The sequence below is a fragment of the Apodemus sylvaticus genome, chromosome 1, assembly GCF_947179515.1.
Source record: "Apodemus sylvaticus chromosome 1, mApoSyl1.1, whole genome shotgun sequence".
Classification (NCBI taxonomy): domain Eukaryota; kingdom Metazoa; phylum Chordata; class Mammalia; order Rodentia; family Muridae; genus Apodemus; species Apodemus sylvaticus.
The window spans coordinates 183411335-183436120 of NC_067472.1; the positions used below are offsets into that span (position 1 = coordinate 183411335).

At 48.3% G+C, this 24786-nt stretch overlaps 1 protein-coding gene across 2 annotated transcripts; it reads left to right on the forward strand.

The window, feature by feature from the left end:
• The first annotated feature begins 49 nt into the window (after positions 1-49).
• Positions 50-24221, forward strand: Spint2 (serine peptidase inhibitor, Kunitz type 2). 2 transcript variants are annotated; one of them, XM_052167134.1, is made up of 7 exons: positions 50-166; positions 16979-17149; positions 20487-20546; positions 21469-21522; positions 22240-22401; positions 22645-22683; positions 23915-24221. In XM_052167134.1, exons 1-7 carry the CDS (start codon positions 61-63, stop codon positions 24079-24081), a joined length of 759 nt encoding a protein of 252 aa, XP_052023094.1. In that variant the 5' UTR covers positions 50-60; the 3' UTR covers positions 24082-24221. The 2 variants fall into 2 exon arrangements, with proteins under 2 accessions (XP_052023094.1, XP_052023102.1); XM_052167142.1 differs by lacking the exon at positions 16979-17149.
• The last annotated feature ends 565 nt before the right edge of the window (positions 24222-24786 follow it).

Sequence of the window (24786 nt, forward strand, 5' to 3'; positions counted from 1 at the left end):
CACCTGCTCGCGAGACCCCCCCACCCCACAACGGCCGGCGCGCGGCGCGGGCAGCAGGTCATGGCGCAGCTGTGTGAGCCGCGGCGGGGCCGGGCGCTCCTCGCCCTGCTAGCTTCGCTGCTTCTCTCCGGGGCCCAGGCGGCCAGCAGAGACCTAGACGTCCACGGTGAGGGCGAGGCGGGGGATCCGGGAGCAGGGGCTGGAGGCGGCCGCAGCCGAGGTGGGGTACTCAGTGCGCGAAGGAATCGCGGGCTCCTTGCGGGTGGTGAGGGCGGGCAGCGGAGCCAGACCTCCAGGTGGAGGGGTGGAAAGGTTAGGGGACACATCGAGCACGGCGAGCGCGGAGGCGGAAGGGTTAGCAAAGTGTCCCTTAGAGGAGGAAGGAGGGAGGGAGATGAGGTGTATTGACCCAGGAAGGCGTGGCGCTGGAAGTGGGTGAGGAGCTCAACGGAGCGGAAATGGCTTGGCCGAAGAAAGCCCGGGGTGGGGCTGGGGGTAGGGAGCGAGCGCATCCAGGCCTCAGAAGGTGGAAATTTGTCCCGGAGACCTGTTGGCGGCTTTGGGTACAGGGAAAATGTTCTTCAAACACCTGTTGTTACCATGTGTGGCAACAGCCCTCCGTCATGTCCCAAGGAAGAAGAAAAGCAGCGGCGGTGGAAGGGAGATTTGCCAGTGCAGGAGGTCTCAGAGTGTGGTATTGGCATCCAGCAGCTGGGGTTTGCTTCTTCAAGTGTTAGCACAACTTTTAACTGCTTCAGACAAGCGCTAGCCGGCTTTGAAAAGATCTCTGTTGAAAGACTTCATTGACTGAGCAAACTCACTGAGTCCCCGCTGAGGGTCAGTCAGGATGGTGATTGTGGCTGACCCGAGACTAGACAGGTTCCTTCATTCGCGGAGCGTGGATTCCAGTGGGCACGGAAAACTTACCGTGCAGAATACTCGCCAAAGGTTAAATGACTGAGCGGTGACAACAGACCGTGGGATAATAACAGTGATAGAAGATGGTGAGGGGTAGTTAGAGGTACTCTAAGGAGGGTGGCACCTGTCCTAACAGGAAGGCAGCCGTACTAAGACCTTTGTCCCAAGTAGTGGGAGGGAGTAGTGAGAGTCTAGAGTTGGTTGTGGTCAAGGGAGAGCCCGTCCAGGAGGCTGGGACAGAAGTCAGGAAGGGGACACAGCCACGAGCCCCAAGGCCATAGTGGGCAAGCTATTGGTGAAAGAGAAAGCAGGACGTGTGGCAGCCAGGCCATCTCAGGGTAGCTTCTGGGGTTTATTCCTGTGTCTAAGACTGGGGCAACAACGAGAATTATTGGGAATACCAAGGGCCAGTGGGGAGAGGCTCAGCTCTGTGAGAGTCAGAGTCAGAAAGAAGCACAGAGGTTGGCCATCGTTGTAGTATAAGCCAGACTCTAGCAGCATTTACAGACCGTTTGGCGCCTTGTATCTATAGTTACCTGGCCTGTGACTGTCTGGTTTTGGCTTTTCTAAGCTCTTGGGTCATCTAAGCCTGGAACCAGCCTGATGTGGTGGTGACATCACAGGCCTTCGGAAGGTCGCACATAGCGACTGGTGAGCCCATGTCCTTCCCAACAGGCTAGACCTACTGACCTTTTTGAAGGCTGCCAGCCATCAGGCCGGTGCACCGCTACCCTCACTTATCTCAAGTTTGAGATACTGTTTGAGAGCTTCAACAGCTCCAGCAGAGGCTCCGGGTTTGATAGGGTTTTTTTGGGGGGGGGTGGGCTGCATGTTTGTTTGGCTTTTCTCAGCAAACAAAGTCATACTCAGGTGAGGTGTTTCTTCGTACCAGCTGTGCGGTGCCAGTAAAAGAAGTAGAGAAACTTGGACAGGAGTGACTATGAAAGGCTGCTCATAGAATCTTATTTTCGCCAGTGGCAGAGGGGCAGTGGGAAGGTGGCAGGTATGGCCAGCAGATTGTTAGGGTTGAGGCTCTGGAAGGAAAAACCTAGAAACTAGCTAGAGTGGACCCTGAGCCTGGATGAGGACACTGGGGTCCTGAAGAGATCTAAATGTTGATGTTAGACTGAGGTGATGGGAAAAACAAGGTCATTGGAGGATAGACAGAGAACAAGGCTCCTTTGTCTATGGAAATCCCCACAAGTAAACACAGCCTAGGCCATGAGCCCTAGATAAGGGCTGTAGAGAGGAGCAGGTGTGGGCCAGCAGATGACAGACGGCGGGCACTGAGCCTTTACTCTTGATGACTTCTTTTTGCCTCTAGAGGTTTGGGGAAGCTGAAGGGAGAGGGGTCTAGAAACGGGTGTAGCGGTGAATTAGTTAAACCACTTTGGCTCCCTGTGGGTCACTATTCCAGCTACCTGCCAGAGCCCTCTGGATCCAAGAATGAAACACACACACACACACACACACACACACACACGCTAATTTTGATATGTCTTGACTAGCTTGGAGGCTGGGCATTTCTAATCCTTCTGGAGGCTAACACCCCCCCCCCCCATATTCGTGAGTTAATATCTTTTAAAATCTGTATTTCATTTCTGCTACCCCAACCTCTAGGGCCACTTTCCTGGATTCTTACATGCCAGTGGGCCTTTAAGTTTCATCTTTTCCCTTTCCTGTTAAAGCGATTCTGTCTTTTCTTTCTCTCCCAGCCCCTTGTCCACACAATCTAAAAGTCCCCCACCTTCATCTCCCTGCCCGGCTGTGGCTGTATGGCAGTTCTTTATTATCAGTCAAAGCCAGCTGGGACAGGGACCCTCAGGCCTGGAAGTGTGGCTTTTGGTAGACAAAATAAGACAAAGCCTTAGAACAAATTCCAGCACGGGTCTGGATTGTTGTTAGACAAAGGTATCATGAAGGCTCATAGGGACTGCAGAGATGGCTCAGGGATCTTGCAGAAGATCCAGGTTCAGTTCCCACTAAGCACATGATGGCTCACAACCATTCATAGCTCCAGCTCCATGCCCTCTTGATTTTCTCAGGTATCAGGTATGCACATGGTTTTGATATATGCATGCAGGCAAAGAACTGAGACGTATGAAATCTAAAATTTTTAGATTAGGGTTTCTCTATAGCCCTGGCTGCCTTGGAACTCTGTAGACCAGGCTGGCCTCAGACCCAGATAACCTGCCCCTGCCTCCTAAGTGCTGGGATTAAAGGTACGCACTTCCATCATGGCTTAATGGTTTGTTTGTTTTTTTTAAGGTTCAGAAAAGAGATTGAAGAAATGAGCAGGAGTGAGAGTTGGGTGGAGGTAGAGGCAGAGCAGGCTGTTGAGGGCTGTCATGTGCATGGATGTGATTGAGGTTCTGCGATCTGACATTGCCGGGGTTGATAGCTGAAAGCAGTGGGAAGGGTGTCCCACTGGCTACATGTGGGAAGGCAGATCAAGAGGCTACTTAGGCAAGTAAGCAGGGAAACGCTGATCCATGGAGACTCACCCCAGGGGACTGTCACAACTAACAATAATTGTATGATTTCTGAAGTTGAGAATTTGTAATGTTAAGGTGTTTAATTTGGGGACATTGACTGACAGTGTGAAGGTCTGATACCTTGAGCAGAGTACAGGCCTGTTTTCACACATAGCACCCATGGGCCAAAGCCAGGAACCTCTGTGAAACAGGACACACTTCCCAAGTCTCTGATTACATATTCCGTCATACACCTGCCTGCCCTTTATGTCTCAGGTTATGGCCGGATCTCAGGCATATTACTTCCTTAAATGGAAAAGCTGCTTTGCCAGATGCTCTGCTCCCTGATATTTAAATATTTAAGAGCCCTAAATTTTCTTGCTGTTTTTTTAAACAGCTGGGGGTTTAACTTAAGGTCTCATATATGCTAAGCAAGCACTTTCTGTACTTTTAAATTTGTTATTTTGAAGCAGTGCCTTATATGTAGCCCAGACTGGCCTCACATACACTTGCATGCCTGCCTGCATGCCTGCCTGCCTGCCTACTTTTCTATTTTGAGGTGGGTTCCCAGTTGCCTGGGCTGGTCTTGAACTTCTGTAGCCCAGATAGGCTTTGCCCTTGGGCTCTTTACCTCAGCTACCTAAATAGCTGCAGTTACAGACCTGTGACAACTACCTTGGCAGAGATAATGTAATTTTGATCATTATTCCAAGGTCAGGTAACAATTTTCCCTAGTTGGAAATCCCTTTGAGTCATGAGTTAAGTTCCTGCTCCAGTAACTGTTAGCCATGCCTAGGGCATCAGAGTTGTTTGTTCCTTGGTGGTTCTTGGGAATTTCCTTTGGAGCTGAGCCCAGCTGCATTCATTCCTGAGCCTCTGCTGACTTTCCAGCATCTTGGGTTAATCACAGCTTCCCCAACACCTAAACTTCAAGGTACACTTTTCGACCAATCTTCACTGAGCATGCCATTAGTTCCTGGCTCTTTTCTTTCCTTACATGGTTAGTATGACCCCGTGGTCAACATAGCAGCGAGGAGCTGAGGTGTAGCTGGACTTGGTATCAGCTGGGCACATTGAAGAGGGAAGGAGTTGTCCCGCTTGTGGGTAGTGCTTTTGGAAATGCTTATTAATTTAGCTAGCATATACTTCTTACAAGTACCTACTAAGTGCTAGGCATCCGTTTAGATTTCCAAATAGAACACTGAACAAAACAGGCTAGGGAGACAGCTAAAGACTGATGGCTGAGTCAGTAAGGACCTGCTGCACAGGCATGCAGACCTCCCCAGCACACACCGGATGTTATAGGGTAGGCCTGTAGTCAGCAGCAGGGCAAGGCAGCCAGACTCGGTGAATCAGTGAGCGCCCGTCTCAAATATAAGGTGGAGGGGCTTGGCATGGTTGTCTGTGCTTTTAATTTCAATGCTAGGAGGCAGAGGCACATGGGTCTCTTGAGCTCCAGGCCAGGGATAGTAGCCTGCAAAAAAAACCCAAACAAACAAACAAAAAAACAAAAACCACCTGTGTGAGAGAGACTTGACTGCTGCACACAAGCACAGTGCACACAGTGAACTCACACGTGTGCTGCGGGGAGGAAAGGAGGACTTGGAAATGGCTTCCTCCCTTGCAAGCCACCACCACAGGGCAGGTTCGCCATCCTGTTTCAGTGATGAGTATGCAGTTACAGTGGGTATGAGCAGTTGTTTACATGAAATGTAACTTTTACATCTAAATAGTTTATATGTAGAAGATCAAAATTTTATATCCACAACACCAAAATTTTATGACCCTTGTAATTTGGGTTGGATTTGTCATTATAAATGTTCTTTCCTCATAAATACCCATAAATATTGAGTTACTCCTAATAATGACACATTCCAGACACCAATGCCTAGGAGAGATGGGGGTTAGTTAGTAGGCTTTGTACTGGAAGTACATTGAGACATGTCAGCCATCTCGATAACCACAAATAAGTGGCTTTGTCAATCACTGTAAGGCTGAGAGCGGAGTATGCCTTTCCATGCCTGTCCTCCTAGCACCTAGGAGGCAGGGGCAAGTGAATCCCAGAGCTGGCAGCCTGCTTGCTCTGCAAAGTGAGCTCCAGGCCAGCCAAGGCTGCACAGTGAGAAGAGGATACATTGTAACGTGCATGGCAACTTCGGAACTTGAGAGTTAAGACTGTTTTGGTGGACAAGAGGGTCAGCCCTGGGGAGCATGGTGAGACCCTTCTCAAAAACCCAAAACCAAAACAGCACAAAGGCCAGGCATGGTGGAGGCAGATTAGGAGTTCCAGGAGGCTATCCTCTGCTACATGGAGTACCAGACTAGCCTGATATACATGAGTCTCAAGAGACAAGAATGTCGTCGGTTTTGTTCGGAGTCAGTTTCCCCGGGTAGCTCTAACTGTCCTGGAACTCACTCAAGACCAATCTGACCTCCAACTCAGATCTACCTGTCTTTGCCTCCTGGCTGTTGGGAATCAAAGGCGTATACTACCAGTACCCAGATCATAAGAGTGTTTTAAAAACATAACCCTGACTGTCTTCTTGTCCACTATCTGTGGTGTAAAGGCCTGTAATCCCCTTTCTGGAAGCTGAGGCAGAAGGGTCAGGAGTTTGAGGCCCTCCTCAGCTATATGAGACCCTGTCTTAACCACAACAGAAAATACTTCTTCTTTTTATTTAATTTAATTTTATTTTTTATTTTATTTTATTTTTGGTTTTTGGTTTTTTTCAAGACAGGGTTTCTCTGTATAGCCCTGGCTGTCCTGGAACTCACTCTGTAGACCAGGCTGGCCTCGAACTCAGAAATCTGCCTGCCTCTGCCTCCCTAGAGTGCTGGGATTATAGGCATGCGCCACCACCGCCTGGCTAACTTTTTTTTTAGGCAAAACACACCAGATGTCCAGGCACTAGCTCAAGTCTAGGTTTCTTCCTTCCCTAGTTCCCCTCACTGTCTGCCTCCCAATGTCTCCTCTGTATCCCTGTACCCAAGTGTCATGGTGTAGACAGGGCTCAAGCCCCTGGAGACATTGCTGTTATCATGAGAGGACTCCCAGGGAGAGTGTGATTCTTACAGTTCTGTCCTGTTTGCCTTGGGCTGCTTTCTTTATCTTTCCTTGTCCATCACCTGCTTTGGTGAGTTTCAGTTTAAGTTTTTTCCCAAATAGCAGTAGTCCTAGCTTGACTTCAGTATTGGATCAGCAAGCTGCACCACCACCCCCTGGCTATTTTAAGCGTTTATAACTTCTCTTCATAGCACCTGAGTTCTTAGTACTTACCATATCAGGACAACCTCCATCTGCTTTGCTTTGTGGCAGTGAATGGGCGAGTGAGGGAGCAGAATGCATCTCTGGGGTCTGCAGAGAAAGCTGGCTTTCTACTTTGCCATGATAGCCTCCAGTTTGATTGTGTGGGGCTGTGAGTGGATGTGGCTCAGTTGTGTACAATGCCTGCCATGAATGCTTGAAGCCCTGGGTTCCATCCTTGATGCTTGCAGACCAGCTGTGGTTGCTCTGGGCTGTGGGGGTGGGGGACTAAGATTGGAAGGAGCCGGGCAGTGGTGGTGCACACCTTTAATCCCAGCACTTTGGAGGTAGAGGTAGGCGGATTTCTGAGTTTGAGGCCAGCCTGGTCTATAGAAGAGTAAGTTCCAGGACAGCCAGGGCACACAGAGAAACCCTGTCTCGAACCCCCCCCCCCAAAAAAAAAGAAGAAAAGAAAAGAAAGAAAGATTGGAAGGGGTTATCCTCTGCTGTATAGCAGTGGAGTCTGAGGCTAGCCTCATGAAACCTGGTTTCAAACCAAGGAATAAAATGTTAGCAGTGTGTTCCAGAGCTGGAAGCTAACTAAGTCTGAAGGAAGGTCCTAGACCAGTGCTTGTAAATAAACTTGGGCAAGAAACACTTCCTTACTTACAAGATCCAAACAGGTATAAATGACAGACAGGTCTTTGTCTCCACTTGCGCCTAGTTATGTTAATAATGTCCTTAGGAACACAAAGGGATGAAGCAATTTTATAGTCAGAGCTCCTGAAAGCCGTGGCCTCTGTGTTTTGAGGTGACATCCCCTGTGCTGCCCTTGCTGGCTTTGAGCTAGTAAGGCGCAGTGACTGTCTCTCCTCAGCCTCTTCATCACTGCCCTCGCTCAAGGCGCAGGTCTGCCTCCTGTTGGTTTGTTTAGCCAAGCTTAAATCAGAGGAAGTGGGCTTGCTGTACCAAAGATTATGAGGCTTTTTGTCCAGGCCTAGTGGTACAGGGCTATAACCCCAACTACCAGGGATGCAGAGGCAGGAAAGTCAAAGCACTAAGGCCTTGGCTGTAGAGGAACTTGAAGGCCAGCCTGCACAACTTCCTAAGGTCTTCCCTCAAAAGGGACAAAGAGCTAGGGTGTGGCCCAGAGTTAAAGCCAGTGCCTGGCAGTGTAAGAGGCTCCGAGAAATATTTTAAAAACTTACTCCATTAGACTTAAACTTTTAAATTTTTCATATCGTTTATGGTGTGGATGTTTTGCCTGCATGTAAGTCTGCACCGTGTGTGTGTGTGTGTGTGTGTGTGTGTGTGTGTGTGTCTTTCGCCCTTGAGGCAGGCAGTTGGTGTCAGATCCCCTGGGACTGGTGCTAAGAATCAAACCTGGGTCCTGTGAAAGAGTAGCTAGTGCTCTAAACCATGGAGCTATCTTTTACTTTTTTATTAAATTCTTATTTGTTGGTTTTGGATGCTCACATGCGAATTTATAGATCATCCCTTAGGAGTCAATTCCCTCCTTATGCTGGGTCTTGGGATTAGATTCCGGCTGTCAGGCTTGGTGGTAAGAGTCCTTACCCACTGAGCCATCTGCTCATCTCCCCCTTCCTCCGCATGTGTCAGGTTACTGTTCCTATGAATGAGGAAATAAACAGAAGGAGGCCAGAGTCACTGCTGGGAAACTAGCTAGTCAGAGGGTGCACAGCCTCGTTCTCAGGCTCTGTGTGCTCTGCAGTCTGTTAGGTACTTCTGCTAAGTGATTTCTGCTGTGTACTTCCTTTGGTGGTTTCCTTTGTACCTTATAATAATTCAGAGGGCTTATAATAAGCTCTTAGGATTTGGGGTGTGTTTATAACAATTTTCCTTTTTTTCACTATGCATGAAAGTCTACAGGCATCTATCTGCCTAATTGTGGATGTGTGGAAGGCAAGCACTTGGGGGGTAATCCACGTTCCCCTTCATCTCAGGACAGTCTTTAAAAGCATCCCTGCTGGGAGTGGTAGCTCAGATGTGTGATTTCAGAACTCAAAAGGCAGAGCTAGGCGATTTCTGAGTTTTTTTCAGTCAGTCAGATCTACATATTGAGTTCGAGGACTGCATTTGTAAAACTTTATAAACAAAACAAAATCACTTTCCTCCATCATCTGTCTTGGACATTTTTTTTTATCCTCCCCTGGTGCACACCTGTCTATTTTTAACAGCTTGGAGTCGTCCCTTATCTGGATGTCTGTGGTTGGTTTGCCTGCCAGCACAAACAGATGTGTTGGAGAGACTTGAGCTGCTACAAACCTGAGCCTCGAGCCCTGTGGACTGCACAGCATTGTCCCGGTCTGAGCAGTTGCCTTGTCCCTGTCTCATCTCCCCTCTGCTTTCCTTCCTCATCCTCTTCATTCTCCACACCCTGCTGTGACTGGTCTGGAACTCAGAGATCTGTTTTTGCTTTTGCTAGTGTGATAGCTTGTGAACCTCACACTGTCTGAAGGTCTTAGTAACTGTAACCCGATTGCCTCTGTCCTTCCCCTTAAGAGTTCTAAGCAGCTTTAATGAGAAGAGCACAGCTGCTTTTTACACTGCCTGGACTTTTTGGCAAAGGATAACCTGATGAGGAATGTGTGTTATGCAAACCTTCAAAGTCTGGGTTATGGGTTCTCACTTCGAAGGTTGTGGTATGTCATGGTGGTGAATGATGTTTTCTAAACACTTCAAAAAAGAGTGAAAGTTCTTAATATATTATCATGTTTTTGACATGATGTCCGTGAGTTGGGGCAGGCACCAGCATACCACCGTGCCCTGGAAAGAGTCAGTTCTCTCCTTCCACTGTGGGGTGTAGAGATCAAAATCAAGTCTTCAGCCCTAAATTGCACTTTATAACAATGCCTGCCTGTACCCCTAAGTGCTGAATTTACAGGTGTGTGCCACCACACCCAGCAGTTTGTTTTTGAATAGTTGAACAAAATCTAGGGAACACTATGTTGTAATTTGGGAATTATATGAAATTCAGTTTTACTGCACATAACAATTGCTATAGTGCAGCTGTCCATTCTCACATTGTCCTGGACACTTTGTTGTTGTCATGATTATGACATCTATAGAGACCATGTCATCTATAAAGCCCTGGCAAAGGCAGTTTTCCACATCCACATGACCTCTGTGTGATGTCCTATAGAAGCGAGGGGTTGGGTTGGTTTGTTTCTGGTTTTGTTTTTTAGATATAGTCTCACTATAAGCCCTGGCTATTCTGGAACTCAAGATCTACCTGCATCTGATTCCTGAGTGCTAAGTGCTAGGATTGAAGGTATGTGCCACCATGGCCACCTCACATCAAGTGCTGAGCACTGTAGAAGACAAGCTGAAATCTTAGATGTGGGTCTAGATCCAGAGAAGGCTAACGGAGGAGGCCTGTGAAGAGTGGTGAGAATACAAGAAGCTCTGTTACTTAGAGGAAGAAGTGAAGCATTTAACCGTTTCAGTATTTAACTATGGCTAGACTGGTGGTGTACACCTTTAATCCCAACACTGATGAGGCAGAAGCAGGCACAGCTCTGAGCTCAAGGCCTGCCTGGCCTGCATAGTAAGGCCAGAGTCAGCGTGTGCCCCTAAGACTCTGTCCCACACAAACAAGCTGGAGTATGCGTTCTAAATACCTGTTTTTACCTTTGTGACCAAATTATTTTGTTTTGTTGTTCTGATCATTTGTTTTGAGACAGGTTCTCAGTTTGTGGCCATATTGGCCTATTGTCTACTATGTGCTATGATTACAATTGTGGCAACTTAACAAACATTAAAGATATGCGTATAAGATTGCTTTTCATGACTTCACACTCTCCTGCAAGGCAGGTATTCCCTGTGTTCGCCACTGGACCCTATCAGATTTTTTTGGTCTTTGCTCTAGGAAAAACAGATGGGCAGACAGGACTTGTAAATGGTTTGGGGCTTTCCTCTTGTGTCTATAGCTAGCAGATCATGAACTTCAGTTTAAAGTAACCTTCAAGTTTCATGGGATGTGATCATGCACATCTGTAATCTAGCAGTCCATTGACTGAGACGAGATTGCAAATTTGTTTTGAAAATTGTTTTTTAAATATTATTTATTTATTTTATGTATATGAGTACACTGTAGCTCTCTTCAGACACACTAGAAGAGGTCATCAGCTCCCATTACAGATGGTTGTGAGCCACCATGTGGTTGCTGGGAATTGAACCCAGGATCTCTGGAAGAGCAGTCAGTGCTCTTAACCACTGAGCCATCTTTCCATCCCAGTTTTGTTTGTTTGTTTGTTTTGAGACAAAGTTTGACTATGTAGCAACTGCCAAATAGGGGTCAAACTTAACCCTAAGACATTGTGTTTCAAAAGTGAATTTGGGAGCTGGGGATGTAGTTCAGTAGTAGAGCTTTTGTCAAACATACCCTGGGTTTCATTACCTGAATGCACACATCTTACAAGAGTAAACCAAATGGATATAAAAACCTACATGAAAGAAGCTGGGAGTCTGGAGGTGCACACTTGTAATCTCAGCACTTGGGAGGCTGAGGCCTAAGGTCAAAGCCAGCCTGGGCTGCAGTGTGAGACCCTGCCTCAGCAAAGAAAAAGCTGGGAGGCAGGAGGATCTCTCCTTCAAAGCTATCCATAGCTGCATAGCAAGTTCAAGGCTAACTTTGGCTGCATGAAACCCTGTTTCAAAAAAGAAAACGTAGAGATCCAGATGGTTGTTCATTTGGGGGAGAGAGCAGATGGAAGATGAGCAAGGGTTGGGGAGATCTCTCTGAGGTAGAGCTCACGCCTGGCACATGGGAGGCCCCAGGCTCACCCTTCAGAACCTCGTGATAAGGCTAAGAAGTCATGCACTGTATTTTCTGTGCCTTTCGGCATTTTGAAATGTTCCTAAACTGCCTTTGCAACGAGTATAGCTGTGGAAAATGATCCCGTCTTGTCTATTTAATCAGATTGGTAATGCTTAGGAGCCTAACCTTTCTGTGATGCCCTTGTTAAAAGGTGACAGCTCATAGGAGGCTGTGAGCTCGATACTAGCCTGGTCCACATAGAGTCCAGGGAGCCAGGAAAGCTGCACGGAGACCCTGTCTGCCAGGGTCCAGCCTTGGCACACGATCGGAGTTCTCAACTGGAAGCAGGGATATCTGGGAGGCTCATAATAAACACACGCAGACAACTTTTTAGGTACAAACTGAGAGGCAGTTTTTTAAGGCTTATCTTTCTCTCTGTCTTGTAGCTTGAAGCTGTATGTACTTTTGCTCTCTCTTCAGGCTGGGGTTGTGCTCTCTTGTGAGAAAGGTCTCACGCTCACACACTGTGTTCTTCTTCCACACACACGTCTCCTCTCTCACTCCACACACTCCTCACCGTCTTTCTTCACATGCTCGCTCTCCACACGCTATACTCCCCATGCACACCTTACTCTCACCTTTAACTTGCCAGTCTTCTCACTTTTTACTCCAAAAGCAGGTTAAAAAAAAGACATTGTATAATCTCTGCCAAATCAAATTCAAAAGAAAAACCACATCCCACAAGAGAATCAAGAATTAAATTGTTCCCCAAAGCTTCAAGCTTCTCCTATTCCCAGGCCTGTGACCAAAATAATAAAAATTGAGCCTTTAATTCCAGCACTGGGAGGCAGAGGCAGGCGGATTTCTGAGTTCAAGGCCAGCATGGACTACTGAGTGAGTTCCAGGACAGCCAGGGCTACACAGAGAAACCCTGTCTCGGAAAAACCAAAATAAATAAATAAATAAAAAGAACTTTTTGTCATTATTGAAACTTTAACTTTTGACTTATACTACAGAGCTCTGAGGTCAGCTACATGCATTTTCCTGTGAGGCTCTAATGATAAATGACATGGGCAAAGCTGCCAGGCAGTGGCCAGAAAGAATCAGGTTAACCCTTAACTCCGTAGTTCCCCTAGCTTTCCGCTTCTGCACATTGCACACAGTGACTCTGCTGAGAGTCCCAGTGCTTTGACTTAGTTTTACTAGTATATAATTTTATGAATTCTATACTTGTTTATCCAGGAACCACTCTCAAATGTTGTGTAAAACTTATTTCATAATTTTAATAACTTTTTCCTTTCTCAGGGTCCCAATGTTGGCTCTGTTTCGTTTTCTAATATTTCTAAACATAATTTTTTTAGACTTTCTTTACAAGTCAAACATTAATCCAGAACTGCCACTGTGCAGTTATTACGTTGTTTCCAAGAGGAGAGCATACAGCATGCACCTGGGCCATTAGGACTGTGCTGTGCCCCTATGCCTCAGTTTTTTTTTTTTTTAAAACATTTATTTTATGCATCTGAGTATACCACCATTGCTCTCTTCAGACACACCAGAAGAGGGCATCAGATCCCATTACAGCTGGAAATTGAACTCAGGACCTCTGGAAGAACAGTTGGTACTCGTAACCACTGAGCCATCTCACCAGCCCCCTATGCCTCGATTTTAATTAAGAATCATTGTATCAAGAAACATCTAGTTTCACAGAATTCACCAGAGCAGGAGAAGGGAGTAGGAAAGTCAGATATAATAGAATAATTATGCACACCAAGGCCAACTGAAAAACAGTCACATTCAAATAAAATCTATACAACCGTTGTCCAGGGCTAAGGTTAGGAGAAATGGGAACAACTGCTATTTTATAAAGAGCTGCCGTAGGCTACTGAGATGTTTCCATCCTGACCTACTGCAGGCAGTCCCTTATTTCTGATGGTGGGTCGCCTGGAGGGATGTGTCTGCTTCTTCTCAGGGTCCCAGATGCCTTCCTTTGTTACAAGGAGCTGCCTCAGGCTTCTGAGATGTCTCCATCCTAGCCTGCTGCAGGCAGTCCCTGTCCTGGCATGCTGTCTTCAGCACCTGGAGAGAGAGAGGCGACAGCAAATCTTTCCATTTACCAAAGCAGGGTGAAGGGTGGGACAGTAGTGGCGCACGCCTGTAACAGGTGGATTTCTGAGTTCAAGGCCAACCTGGTCTACAGAGTGAGTTCCAGGACAGTACAGAGAAACCCTGTTTCCAAAAAAATAAATAAATAAATAAAACAAACGTAGTAACCCGAGAACCAGAGAAACCTGTTTCTTCTTGACAGCATTCCCAGACATCAGTCTGCAATTTTATAGCAGTGCCTGCCAAATTAGGGTGTGTTCCCTTCAGTCTCCATGGGAGAGAGGTAGGAGACAGAAAAGCAAGGCAGACAGTTTTGCTCCGCTCGTCTGGCTAGCCTGTAACTCTGTTTGAGTAGACTGGGCTAGGCTCTGGTTTGAGGTAATCCTCTTGTAGCTGCCTCCTAGTTCTGGGGTTGTATAGAATGTGTGACCACCTGTCTGCCCAGCCTCCCTGCTTTTCTTACCTGCTTCAGAAGCAGTAGAGATAATTTTGTATTTTAGGTTGAATGTGTCTGAAATCCCAGCATTTGAGACCCTGTCCCCCCAAAATTGTGTGCCAGCCGGACTTGCGGCTGCCGTGTGGCTCATGCATAGTCCTCTGTAGGCCCTGGGCCTTTCCTCAGTGTTGGAAAGGAGAAACCAACAAATAGAACAGGAGAGGGACACGCCTTTCACAGTTACCTGTAGTGTTTAGACCAATTACATTTCTTTCTTTTTCTACACAGGGACTCAATGCTGGGCTGGCACTGGCTATGTAGACCAGACTGACCTTAAACTCAAGATCCACCTGCTTCTGCCTTCTGAGTACAACACCCCACTAAATCATTTTATAGTCTTGTTTATTTGTTTAAAAGTAAAAGCCCTGCTAGGCAGTGGTGGCACACGCCTTTAATCCCAGCACTTGGGAGGCCGAGGCAGGCGGATTTCTGAGTTCTAGGCCAGCTTGGTCTACATTGTGAGTTCCAGGTCAGCCAGGGCTACACAGAGAAACCCTGTCTCGAAAAACCAAAAAAGAAAAAAAAAAGAAAAGAAAGAAAGCCCTTATAAGAAATAACTTGCTGAAATTATGTCGAACCACATCCCATCAGCCTTGGCTGGTATGATTGGCATGTTACTGTCGGTGACCCTGTAACTGAAAGCAGAGGCTTCTGATGAGGGGAATTTGCTTTTATGACCCCTCAGATTGTGATAAAGAGCCCACCTTATGCTGGCTTCGAAGCAGCTCTGTTTTGTGTTTTCCCACTGCCTGTGGGTGTCTGCAGCACTCCCCCTTAGTTGCTCAGAAGAGCCCTTGTCCCAGAACTTAGGTTCTGAGTAGATCAGTGTGAATTTAGATCTCCTCTCCACGTTCCAGTGCCCCTGCTTGGAAGGAAGTAAAGGGTGTTACTTTGTGATTGTTTCATTGTGGTGGTGGTGGTTGTTATATTTAACATGTATTTGTGTGCATGTGTGCTCTCAAAAGCTTGTCTTAGCACTTGAAGTCACAGGAAGGAAGACAGCTTTAGGAACGGATTCTTCTTCCACCATGTAGGTACCAGAGACCACAAGTTGTTTGGCTTGCAGCTGAACCATCCTCTCAATGTCCTGGTTTGTTTGTTTTTTAAAGACAACTCTAGCCAGACTAGGCTTGAATTCACTGTGTTGCTTGGTAAGATTAGTCTTAAAATTCTGATCTTCCTGTTTCTATCTCCCAGGAGTGGGATTATGGCTATGCACCACTACGTTGTCCTAACAGTGCACAGAGAACAGTGGCATAGTAGCCATTGGTGACTGCAGGACCCAGCTCAGCAAGGCTTCTGTAGCGCTGCTCCCCTCCTGTTTTCAGTAGAGATGCTGGCTGGGTCCTGTGGGTTCTCTTCCTCTTGTCCTCTTGTCTTGTTGGGAACAGTGTTGCCTCTTCCATCTGGCTTGTGTAGGCTGGGCCAAATAGCAACCAAAGGCGTCTGTTCTGTGTGCTCCCTCTGGACAGTGCTGCTGCACCCGTGCGTGCTCTGTGGTCTTTGGCACTTCGTCAGGGTACCTGTTGCAATTGTATACCAGCTGGCTCTTTTTTATTTTTACTGAGATGCCTTGGGCCTTAAACTTAAAGATGATTTCATTACTGAGGAGTTAGGTGTCACCAGCTCTTTATGATTTTTGTTTTGTTGTTTTAAGATAGGATCTTATTAAATTCCTCAGGCTGACCTTGAACTCACTGTAACTTAGGGTGGCTTTGAACTTTCCATCCCTCTGGTCCATCCTCCAAGTAGCCTGATTACAGATCTGTGCCATGAGCCTGGGTGGGGAGGTGGTTCAAGTCACAAGCCTGAGGACCCACATGTCAGCACGGTGTGGCAGCACACATGTGTAAGCCCATGCGGAGGAGGCCGAGGGTGATCCGCTATGCCACTGCAGCCGACCTTTTTCCTGGGGGAGGGGTATTGATCCGGGGTCACCAGGTTTGTGCAGCAGCACTTTTGTCCACCGAGCCATCTCGTTGGTCCTGGAATGTTCCTTTTCTGTTACTTACTTGAGATTTACTGGCATAAGTGGGAGTTGCAATAGAAGTTTTTGTTTTACACAGTAGCAGTGTGTTATGAGTATAGATGGTGTTTTGAAAACATCTGGTTCCTTGCCCATCATAACGTTAAGCAGCCGCACAGATCCTGTCCTTTGCATTTTCCAAGATAATCTCCAGTAGGAGAATAAAGTAGACATGAGCAAGCTGGAGAGCAGCAAGGACTACCTGTGGCCAAGTGCACAGCTCTGGGACAGTCGACTTTGAGAGCTGACATTTGGGTGCTCCTCAGATTGGCCCTCAGTCTGGGGTGGGGAGGGCAAGGTGCCACTGCAGAGGAAGACATGGGCCCTCCGGAATGACTCCTCCTGTTCAGGTGAACCCTTGCCCTGCCCACGTCCCCCTGACCAGCCTCTTCCAGTGACTTCAGATGTGTCCAACTAGACTACCATGCTTGGTGTTTTTTCCTTTGATTGGAGTGGGACAAGCCTTAGGACTCCTGGAACCCAGTCCCATGAGCTGGGTGGCCCTTTACAGACAGGAAACTGTAGAGTTAAGCAGCTGATCTCTGAAGTTCTTGGAGTTGAGTGTTGGTTCTGTGTACTGATGGTCTGTGTGGGACGATGTGGAGGGCCTGGAATCTAGGACCCGGCACACACATGCCTGCCAAGGGCTCTGCTAGCCACATCCTCACCTGTGCATTTCTGTAAGCGTCAGGGCAGAAGGCACCTGCAGCTCTGTCAGGTGCTTTGGATGTTGTTACCAGGTGATATTTCTTTCCATATAAGGAAGTAGCATCAGCACCGGCTTTGGGAACAGGTCTAGAGGAACTGGCAGGGCCAGAACAATTCACTTCCCTTTTGGAATATCTTGAACAACTTGAACTTCCTCCTACAGAATATGTGTGTGTGCTTTGACCCGGGACTGTCCCCGTCAACCCACATGGGTTCTGTTTTGTTTCAGAGTCTTGTGGAGTTTCGAAGGTAGTGGGGAAATGCCGGGCTTCCATCCCCAGGTGGTGGTACAATGTCACGGATGGGTCCTGCCAGCCATTTATTTATGGAGGCTGTGAAGGAAATGGCAATAACTACCAGAGCAAGGAGGAGTGTCTTGACAAGTGTGCTGGTGTCACTGGTAAGACTGGAGTTGGGAGAATTAGACACGTAGAGTTCATTGTTGGCATGTGCACTTCTACAATCTGCTGGGTCTTTACTCAGAACCTGGGATGGGGTAAGAATCAAAAGCAGAAGCAGACCCAGGTACTGGTTCCTGTGGCCACGCTGGTTTCACTGCAGGCTCCCTACTTCTTACCAGAAAGAGTCAAGCCTATTACTTGGCCTCCTCTGTAGTCGTCCTCCTGAGTGCAAGCGCTAGGCCAGCCTTCCCCAAGAGGACTGGCATCTGCACACTCTACAGACCCTGGTTCCTTGGGTATCCTCTGAGACAACTGATCTGAAAAGCTCTCAGAGCTGTGTTAAGAGTGAACACTGGGGTCTGTGCCCTGAAGTCCATCCATCTCCACTCTTGAAGGTAGCATTGGCCCTTACAGTGCAATAGACCTGAAGGCCTAGTAGAGCCCTGAGTCCTGATCCCTCTCTACTGTTCCCAAGGCTGAGCTGCCTACAAAGGTTTGGTGCCACCCTTCCTGGCTTGCAGATTTGCCTGGTGACATAAAGCTGTGACTGGTTGTGTTGAGCCCGAGTGTTCAGTCAGTTCCCATCTGGTTTTCTGTCTGCTCCCTTACTGCTAGACTTTGAGCTATGCATATGAGATGAGATAGGCATCTTCAGGTTGTGTGCAGGCCGGTCAGCAGTGGCCTCAGGCAGTGAGTTACCTCTGGTCTACTGCAAGGCTGAAGCACCTCTGTTTGGTTTGCTTGTCTGAGGAATTTGGAGAGATGGGGGTGGGGTAGGGACAAACGGATAAGAATTGATTGTAACTTAGTGTTTTAGTCCGCGTTTCTTTTTCTTTTTACTGCATAGTCTAAGTCTTAACCTCTTGGTCTTCCTGCCTCTGCCTCTTTTGGGGCACTGGCCTCAAATGCTCAAGTGCTAGTAAGTTTAAAGGTATCCACCGAGATGCCTAGCTAGGGTATGATTTCAGATGGTGCCGGCTAGTCCTTCACCTTTTGGGTGGCAACTGGAATATCAGGGATCTGAGTGAAGAAAGTGTTGTTCCCATGTGCTTTCCTCTCCTTTGTGGAGGGCGGGGGTTGGAGATGACGTTTGCTCCACTAAGGTGCTGAGGACATGTGCAGGAGTAGTGGGGTAAGGCACTCAGTATCTCCCGGACCCCAGCTGCATGAGCTTGGAAGGTTTTTTGGGGGCATTTGCTTGTCTGTCTCTTGGCACTCTCATGTAACACAAGCTGAAAACTGCCAATGCCACTGGTTCCCGGAGTCTTACCAGCCTATTTTCTAGGCAAGCAAGTTCTGAGGGAGGTCAGAAAAGAATGAAGGTGTGTGTTCATTAATTTGTAACGGAGACTGGAACCTCCCAGGGGACCAGACTAAGTATGCAGGCCTTCTAGTGAGTTGCCGGAAAGTAGCTTGATTAGGGCAGAAGAAGACTGAGGGGACCTGGTTGAGGTGACCATTGAGCGACATCAGGCCTGCCTTAGGCCTCTACACCCACTATCTTAATTTGTCCTGGAGACAAAATTATATCAGATGTTACGCACAGTCTCACCCAATTATAGTTACAGCTGCAAAACTGAGAAGTAGAGGCAGGCTGATTTCAGGAATTAAGAGACCAACCTAGGCAGTGTAGCAAGATGTGTTTAAAAAAAAAGAAAAAGAAAAAGAAACACTGGGCTGGAGGGATGGCTCAGCGGTTAAGAACACTGACTGCTCTTCTGGAGGTTCTGAGTTCAAATCTCAGCAACCACATAGTGGCTCACAACCATCTGTAATGCCCTCTTCTGGTGTGTCTGAAGACAGCTACTTACATATAATAAATAAATGAATCTTAAAAAAAAAAAAAAACATACCCACAACCCAAATTAAAACAAAACAACAACAAAAAACTGTCCATTTTGTTAGCTAGTGGTGGTGCATGCCTTAAATCCTAGCACTCAGGAGGGAGAGACAGGTATATCTCTGTGGGTTAGAGGCCAGCCTGGTCTACAGAGGGAGTTGCAGGACAGCCAGGGCTACACAAAGATTCCCTGTCTCTTAAAACAAAAAAAAACCTAACAAGCAAACAAAGAAAACCCTGAGCATTTTGAAGTCTCTTTACTTGCTGCTCCGTTCCATCCTTGTTGTGAAACAAAGTCTGTGTGACCCAGGCTGGCTGCTTTGACCGTCTTGCTTCAGTCTTCAAAGTAGTTGATGGTAGGTGTGTCCTCATGCCTACCATGTCATCTCCGCCATTTTAACTGCAGTTCAGCAATGTCAAATACATTTGCACTGTTCTGTGCCTTTGAAAATTCTAGGTAAATACATACAGGCTGGCTGGGATGCTGCTTGACTAGAACCCTCCTACAAGGATTTCTACAGGTCCATCCACGGTGGCTTAGGCTCTGCAGCTCCAGGCCGGCCTGCGTGACAGGATGGAAAGAACCCTGTCTCAAAAGGTCAGAATAAGGCTCTGGAGAGACCACCTAGTAGTTACGAGTGCTTACTACTCTTCCAGAGGACCAGGGTTCAACTCCCAGCACCCACATCAGGCAGCTCACAACTGCCCGGTGCCTTTTTTGGCTTCTTCAGGTTTCTGTTAGCAGGTGGTGTACACACACTCATGCTCCTACAGGCGCACACACAGATGGGTTTAAATAAATAGTTAAAAGAAAAGCTCCCCTCTCCCCCAAATGTAGAGGTGATCTCCTTGAGAAAGACACAACCATCCATGGGTATATCTAAGTATCTCCACTCACCTCTCTCCTTAAGGTCTGTGTTCAAATGGGGAGAGTGAGGAGGCTCAGGGGTAAAGGCCAAGTAACAACACCCAGATTAACTCCAGGGGCCAGTGGAGTGGAAGGAAGGAATGAACTCTTGAACCTGTCCTCTCGCCTCCACGTGTACCCTGAGACACACACACATGCACACATACACACAAAATATTTTAGGTATTGTTAAAAATGTCATAACATGCTGTGTGTGGTGGCGGATGCTTTTAATCTCAGCACTTGGGAGGCAGAGGCAGAAGGATCTCTGAGTTCGAGGCCAGCCTGGTCTACAGAGTGAGTTTCAGGACTGCATGGGAGACCAGAGAAACCCTGTCTCGAACAATAAAAACAAAAGTCATAATCTACCTCTACTTTAAACCAATGACACGGCCCTGGGAGCCCTGACTGTACAAAGTCATTTTGCTTCTGCTCGCGCCGAGTCCTCGGGCAGACAGTCCTCATCTCTAAGTGAAAAGCTTACCCTGCCCTCACGCGCCCCAGAGCTGGACTTCTTTTCCACCAGGGTTGGTTGTCACATGTACGGTCCACTTGATGGTAGATTTCTTTTCTGCTTTGTCCCTCACAGAGAACACCATTGATGGCGTGGCCAGGAGCAGGAATGGAGCGGACTCTTCGGTCCTGAGTGGTAGGTTCCTAAGGACCCAGGTGGTAGCCGCTGAGGGGAGTGTCAGGCACCCCCCTCTGCCTCCAGTGCACAGCCACAGCAGCCTGTGGCTCAGGCCCTGCCTTTCCTCTAGGCTGCTGCCCACCTTCCTGTGCCCTCTGCGCCCCACTGGGGTTCTGTCCCCTCCCTCTCTAGAAGTCCTTTGTCCTCTGCCACCTACCGCTGTCCTTCATCTGTAGCTTTGTGTTAGTTTGCTTTGTAGAGCTGTCAGTAGCTGCCCTGCTCCTCTTTTATGCTTAAGGGACTCTGCTGCAGGAGCCTGGGTGAGTGGTCCCTTGTACCAGCGAGTAGTGATTGTACCCTTGGGCCCAGCAGAGCCAGCAATACCTGCCCTTCCACAGGGTTAGGGGAGGAGACTGTACCCTGACAGGGACGGAACCCCTAGTAGGTAGTCCCCTGCATCACAGTCTGGGCCTGCCCTGCCCTGCATCTCTGACACCAGAGCCTGGGTGGGAGCTGTTTGGTTCTGGGGCTCCCCTGGCTTACCCGGTGCGGCGAGGCTAGGTGCTTCCCGGTTGTCTCTGGGCCCGCTGGCCAGCTGCTCAGGACCTGGGTGGCCATCTTATTTTCAGCATATTTCTGAACTAAATCGCCCCAGTAGAATAAGACTTTTCTGGATGCTTCAGAAGACAAATACAGCTCTCTCTTCTTGATCACCTCAAGAAACATGGCTGTGATTAGTTTCCATAGTAACCTCTGAGGTAGCAAGAGTCCCATGCACCTCCAGTGTTCAGTGTGTACTGTGCTCCAGAGATCAGCAGCACCAAGGGTGTGTCTACCCACTTAAAGGCAGCACTGCCTGAGCTTCCTCCATGACCCTTTACAGCCAGCTCTGCTAGGACCGTTATCCTGTGTCCCTCCTAACCGGATCTTTGTGTTGCAGCTCCCAGAAAGCAGAATTCTGAGGACCTTTCTGGTGAGATCTTCAACTATGAAGGTATAACTTAATCAGTTGTGTCCTTGTCTAGTTGGGAAATGAGTTCACTAGAAGCTTGTTACAAAGTCCTTTCAGACTTTATCAGGTAGCTATACTTTAGAGCCTCAGTAGGTATCTCAGGCTGTCGGGAATCCAGATGTACCAGCAGAGTGAAGTCTGAGGGGTATGTGCTTCCAGACTTTGCCTACCACCCTGATTATCCCAGCTCTGGCTGAGGGTGGGTAGCTGTGCCCTGTACATAATTCCCATGTGTATGTAAGGTGAGGGTCCCAGGACAGATCAGAGGGACTGCATGAACTACAGTAACATGGTCAGGCTTGTCAGCTGAAATGAAGCCAGCCCCTCCCCCATGACAAGTGGTATGCAGCTGAAATCCCAGCATTTGGGCAGAGGAGATGCTGGACAGGAGGATTGCTTTGAGTTCAAGACTGCTCTGGAGCCGGGCGTGGTGGCGCACACCTGTAATCCCAGCACTTGGGAGGCAGAGGCAGGTGGATTTCTGAGTTCGAGGCCAGCCTGGTCTACAGAGTGAATTCCAGAACAGCCAGGACTACACAGAGAAACCCTGTCTCAAAAAACGGAAAAAAAAAAAAAAAAGACTGCTCTGGAACATGCATACCAAGACGCAAACATACGCACACATACAGGAAGAGGCTGTGTGCTGCTGCTTGGCCCTACTGATTTGTCCTCCTGAAGCTCCCTTGTTCTCGCTTCCAGAATACTGTGTCCCGAAGGCCGTCACTGGGCCATGCCGTGCCGCCTTCCCTCGCTGGTACTATGATGCTGAGAAGAACTCCTGTAACAGCTTCATCTATGGCGGGTGCAGAGGCAACAAAAACAGTTACCTCTCCCAGGAAGCATGCATGCAGCACTGCTCTGGCAAGTCAGCTGACCCCACTCCTGCACCACAGGAGCCCTTGAGGCTCTTCTCCCGTCCCTCTCCCTAAAGTGAAGCCTTTGGAAGACGCTCTTCCCCAGAGCTCCTAGGGAAGAGGCGAGCCCTAGCATTCAGGAGGCAGAGACCACGAGCCCTAGCATTCAGGAGGCAGAGACCAACCTTGGTCCCAGCTCTGAGGATGAAGAGCATGGGGGACTGACCTTAGTGCTTTGCATTCTCTGTAGGTAAGCAGGCGGATCCTTTCCTGACCCTGGGCACAAAAGGTAAGTGGCCTCTGCCTTCTCCACCTGTCTTCCACCTCCCTCCCCCTGGCCTTCCTGGGCTAACGGTGTTCTGCCCAGTGTATTTGCTGCCCTGCTTACACCATTGTTCCCCACTGGAATGTCCTTGTGGCAGAAGGCCATGTCTGTATGAAAATGGTTAGGCAGCATGGCATGTGTGCACATTTGCCCTACATGAAACACCAGACACAGTGGGGGCTGAACCTGAGTCAGGGATTTCCTAGGCAGACTGTGCTTGAGCTACAGGGGCTAATCACAGGCAGGCCTGCCCTGATGGGGTGTGAAGAGATGGTCAGGGGTATCAGGAGGAAGACAGCAGGGGCCTGGCCTGGTGAGGGCCCTATGTCCTGTCCCCCATTTTTGTTTCCGAGCTTCCTCGGAAGCTAAGAGCTGCCCTGTGGACCTGCCACGCTGGTCTGGCCTCTTGATCTTTTCTCCCTGTAAAGGAGCCTGGACCTGGCCTACAGGTCTGCCTTGTTCTAGAAGTAGAAGCTGGTTCTCAAGGCTGGGCTGGAAAGGCCCAGGGCTGGAGGGCTGGCTGTGGGTGGAGCTGGGCGGGAGATCACCCCAAAAGGCTAGATAGGTCCTATAGCCCATGGGGAGGGAGCCAGGTGACTGTCACAGGGAGTCACATGCCTGAAATGGGGCCCCACTTGGAAGGAAGGCATCTTAACCGACAGTGGGGCATCGGCTGTTGCTTACCCACAGTTAGAGACCCTGGGGTCCCTCCTCACCTAGCAGGCACACTGCTCAGGCTGGCACTTAAGGGACACATCTCTTTGTTTTGCCATTCAGGACTTCAAGGTCAGAGTCAGCTGCATGGGCCACTAGAGATGGCGTCTCAAAAAAAAAAAAAAAAAAAAAAAAAAAGCCAAAATAGGGCTGGTGACATGGATCAGCAGGTTGTAAGGTGGCTCACAACCATTTCTAACTCTAGTTAAGGGGCTCCAGTACCCTCTTTTGGCCTCTACAGACACTATATGGTGCACAGTACATGCAGGCAGGCAAAGCACACATACACATAGAATTTTAAAAATAAAGTTCAGAAGTTAGTCTTTGTGTGTGGCATTGCACTGGCTGCCCTGGCAGACATCTTTCCAGATTCCCAGGTCCTTGTTCTGAGTCGCCTTGGGCTACTGTGCATTCTGGGTCACCCTACTGGCCTTCTGTGGCCATGTTCCTCCTTGTCTTACCTGTCCCCTCTTATCCTTAGCGGTGATCCTGGTGGGGCTATTCATCATGGTCCTCATCTTCCTCCTGGGAACCTCTATGGTGTACCTGATCCGTGTGGTTCGCAGAAAGCAGGAGCGTGCCACGCGCACCATCTGGAGCACTGCGGATGACAAGGAGCAGCTGGTGAAGAACACCTGTGTCTTGTAGAGACTCCAGTGCTCAGAGAACCGGGAGGTGGGGACCACATGTGCTGTTTGAAAAGATAGCAGCTGCCTGTGTCTGTGATCATTAGGAAGTTTGTCTTTGTTTCCAGCCCTGCTGAGCGGCTTAGGGCCTCCTGACCCTGTCCTCCCTCCGCCCCTCCACCCGTCCCCATCGCCGCCGTCAGCATCACTAGGAGCCCCATTCTTGTAGTCTTCACTGTTTGATTTAAGTGGTTTCTTTTTTAAGTAGATAAAGGTTTTTTAAAAAATCGGGATTCTGAAAGAAAGAATGTGTTTAATAAAGTGGGTCTTTTAAAATAAAATTTCCTATGTAGTTTGTTTGTTTTCTTGTGCATCCTAATTACAGGTACCACGGTTTATCTCAGGGCTTGCTCAGTCAGTCTGGATTCAGGGGTTGCTTTCGTGGTTTCTTTAGACACAAAGTTTGGTGTTTGGTGTTTTTTCTTTTTCTTTTTTCATACCCTACAGGGGTCCCAGGCTGACCATAAGCTCTTACCTAGCTGAGGTGACTTGAGCTTGCTACCAGCTCCTAAGTGCTGACATAGTGTCCCCATACCTAGACTGTCCCAGACTGAGGCTGGAGCCCAGGGCTGCTGCTCTGTTGGGCAGGCACCTCGCCAACAGAGCTGCAGCCCAAGTCTGTCTGGTTTTTTGTTTGTTTTTTTTTTGGTCTTTTTCAAGACAGGGT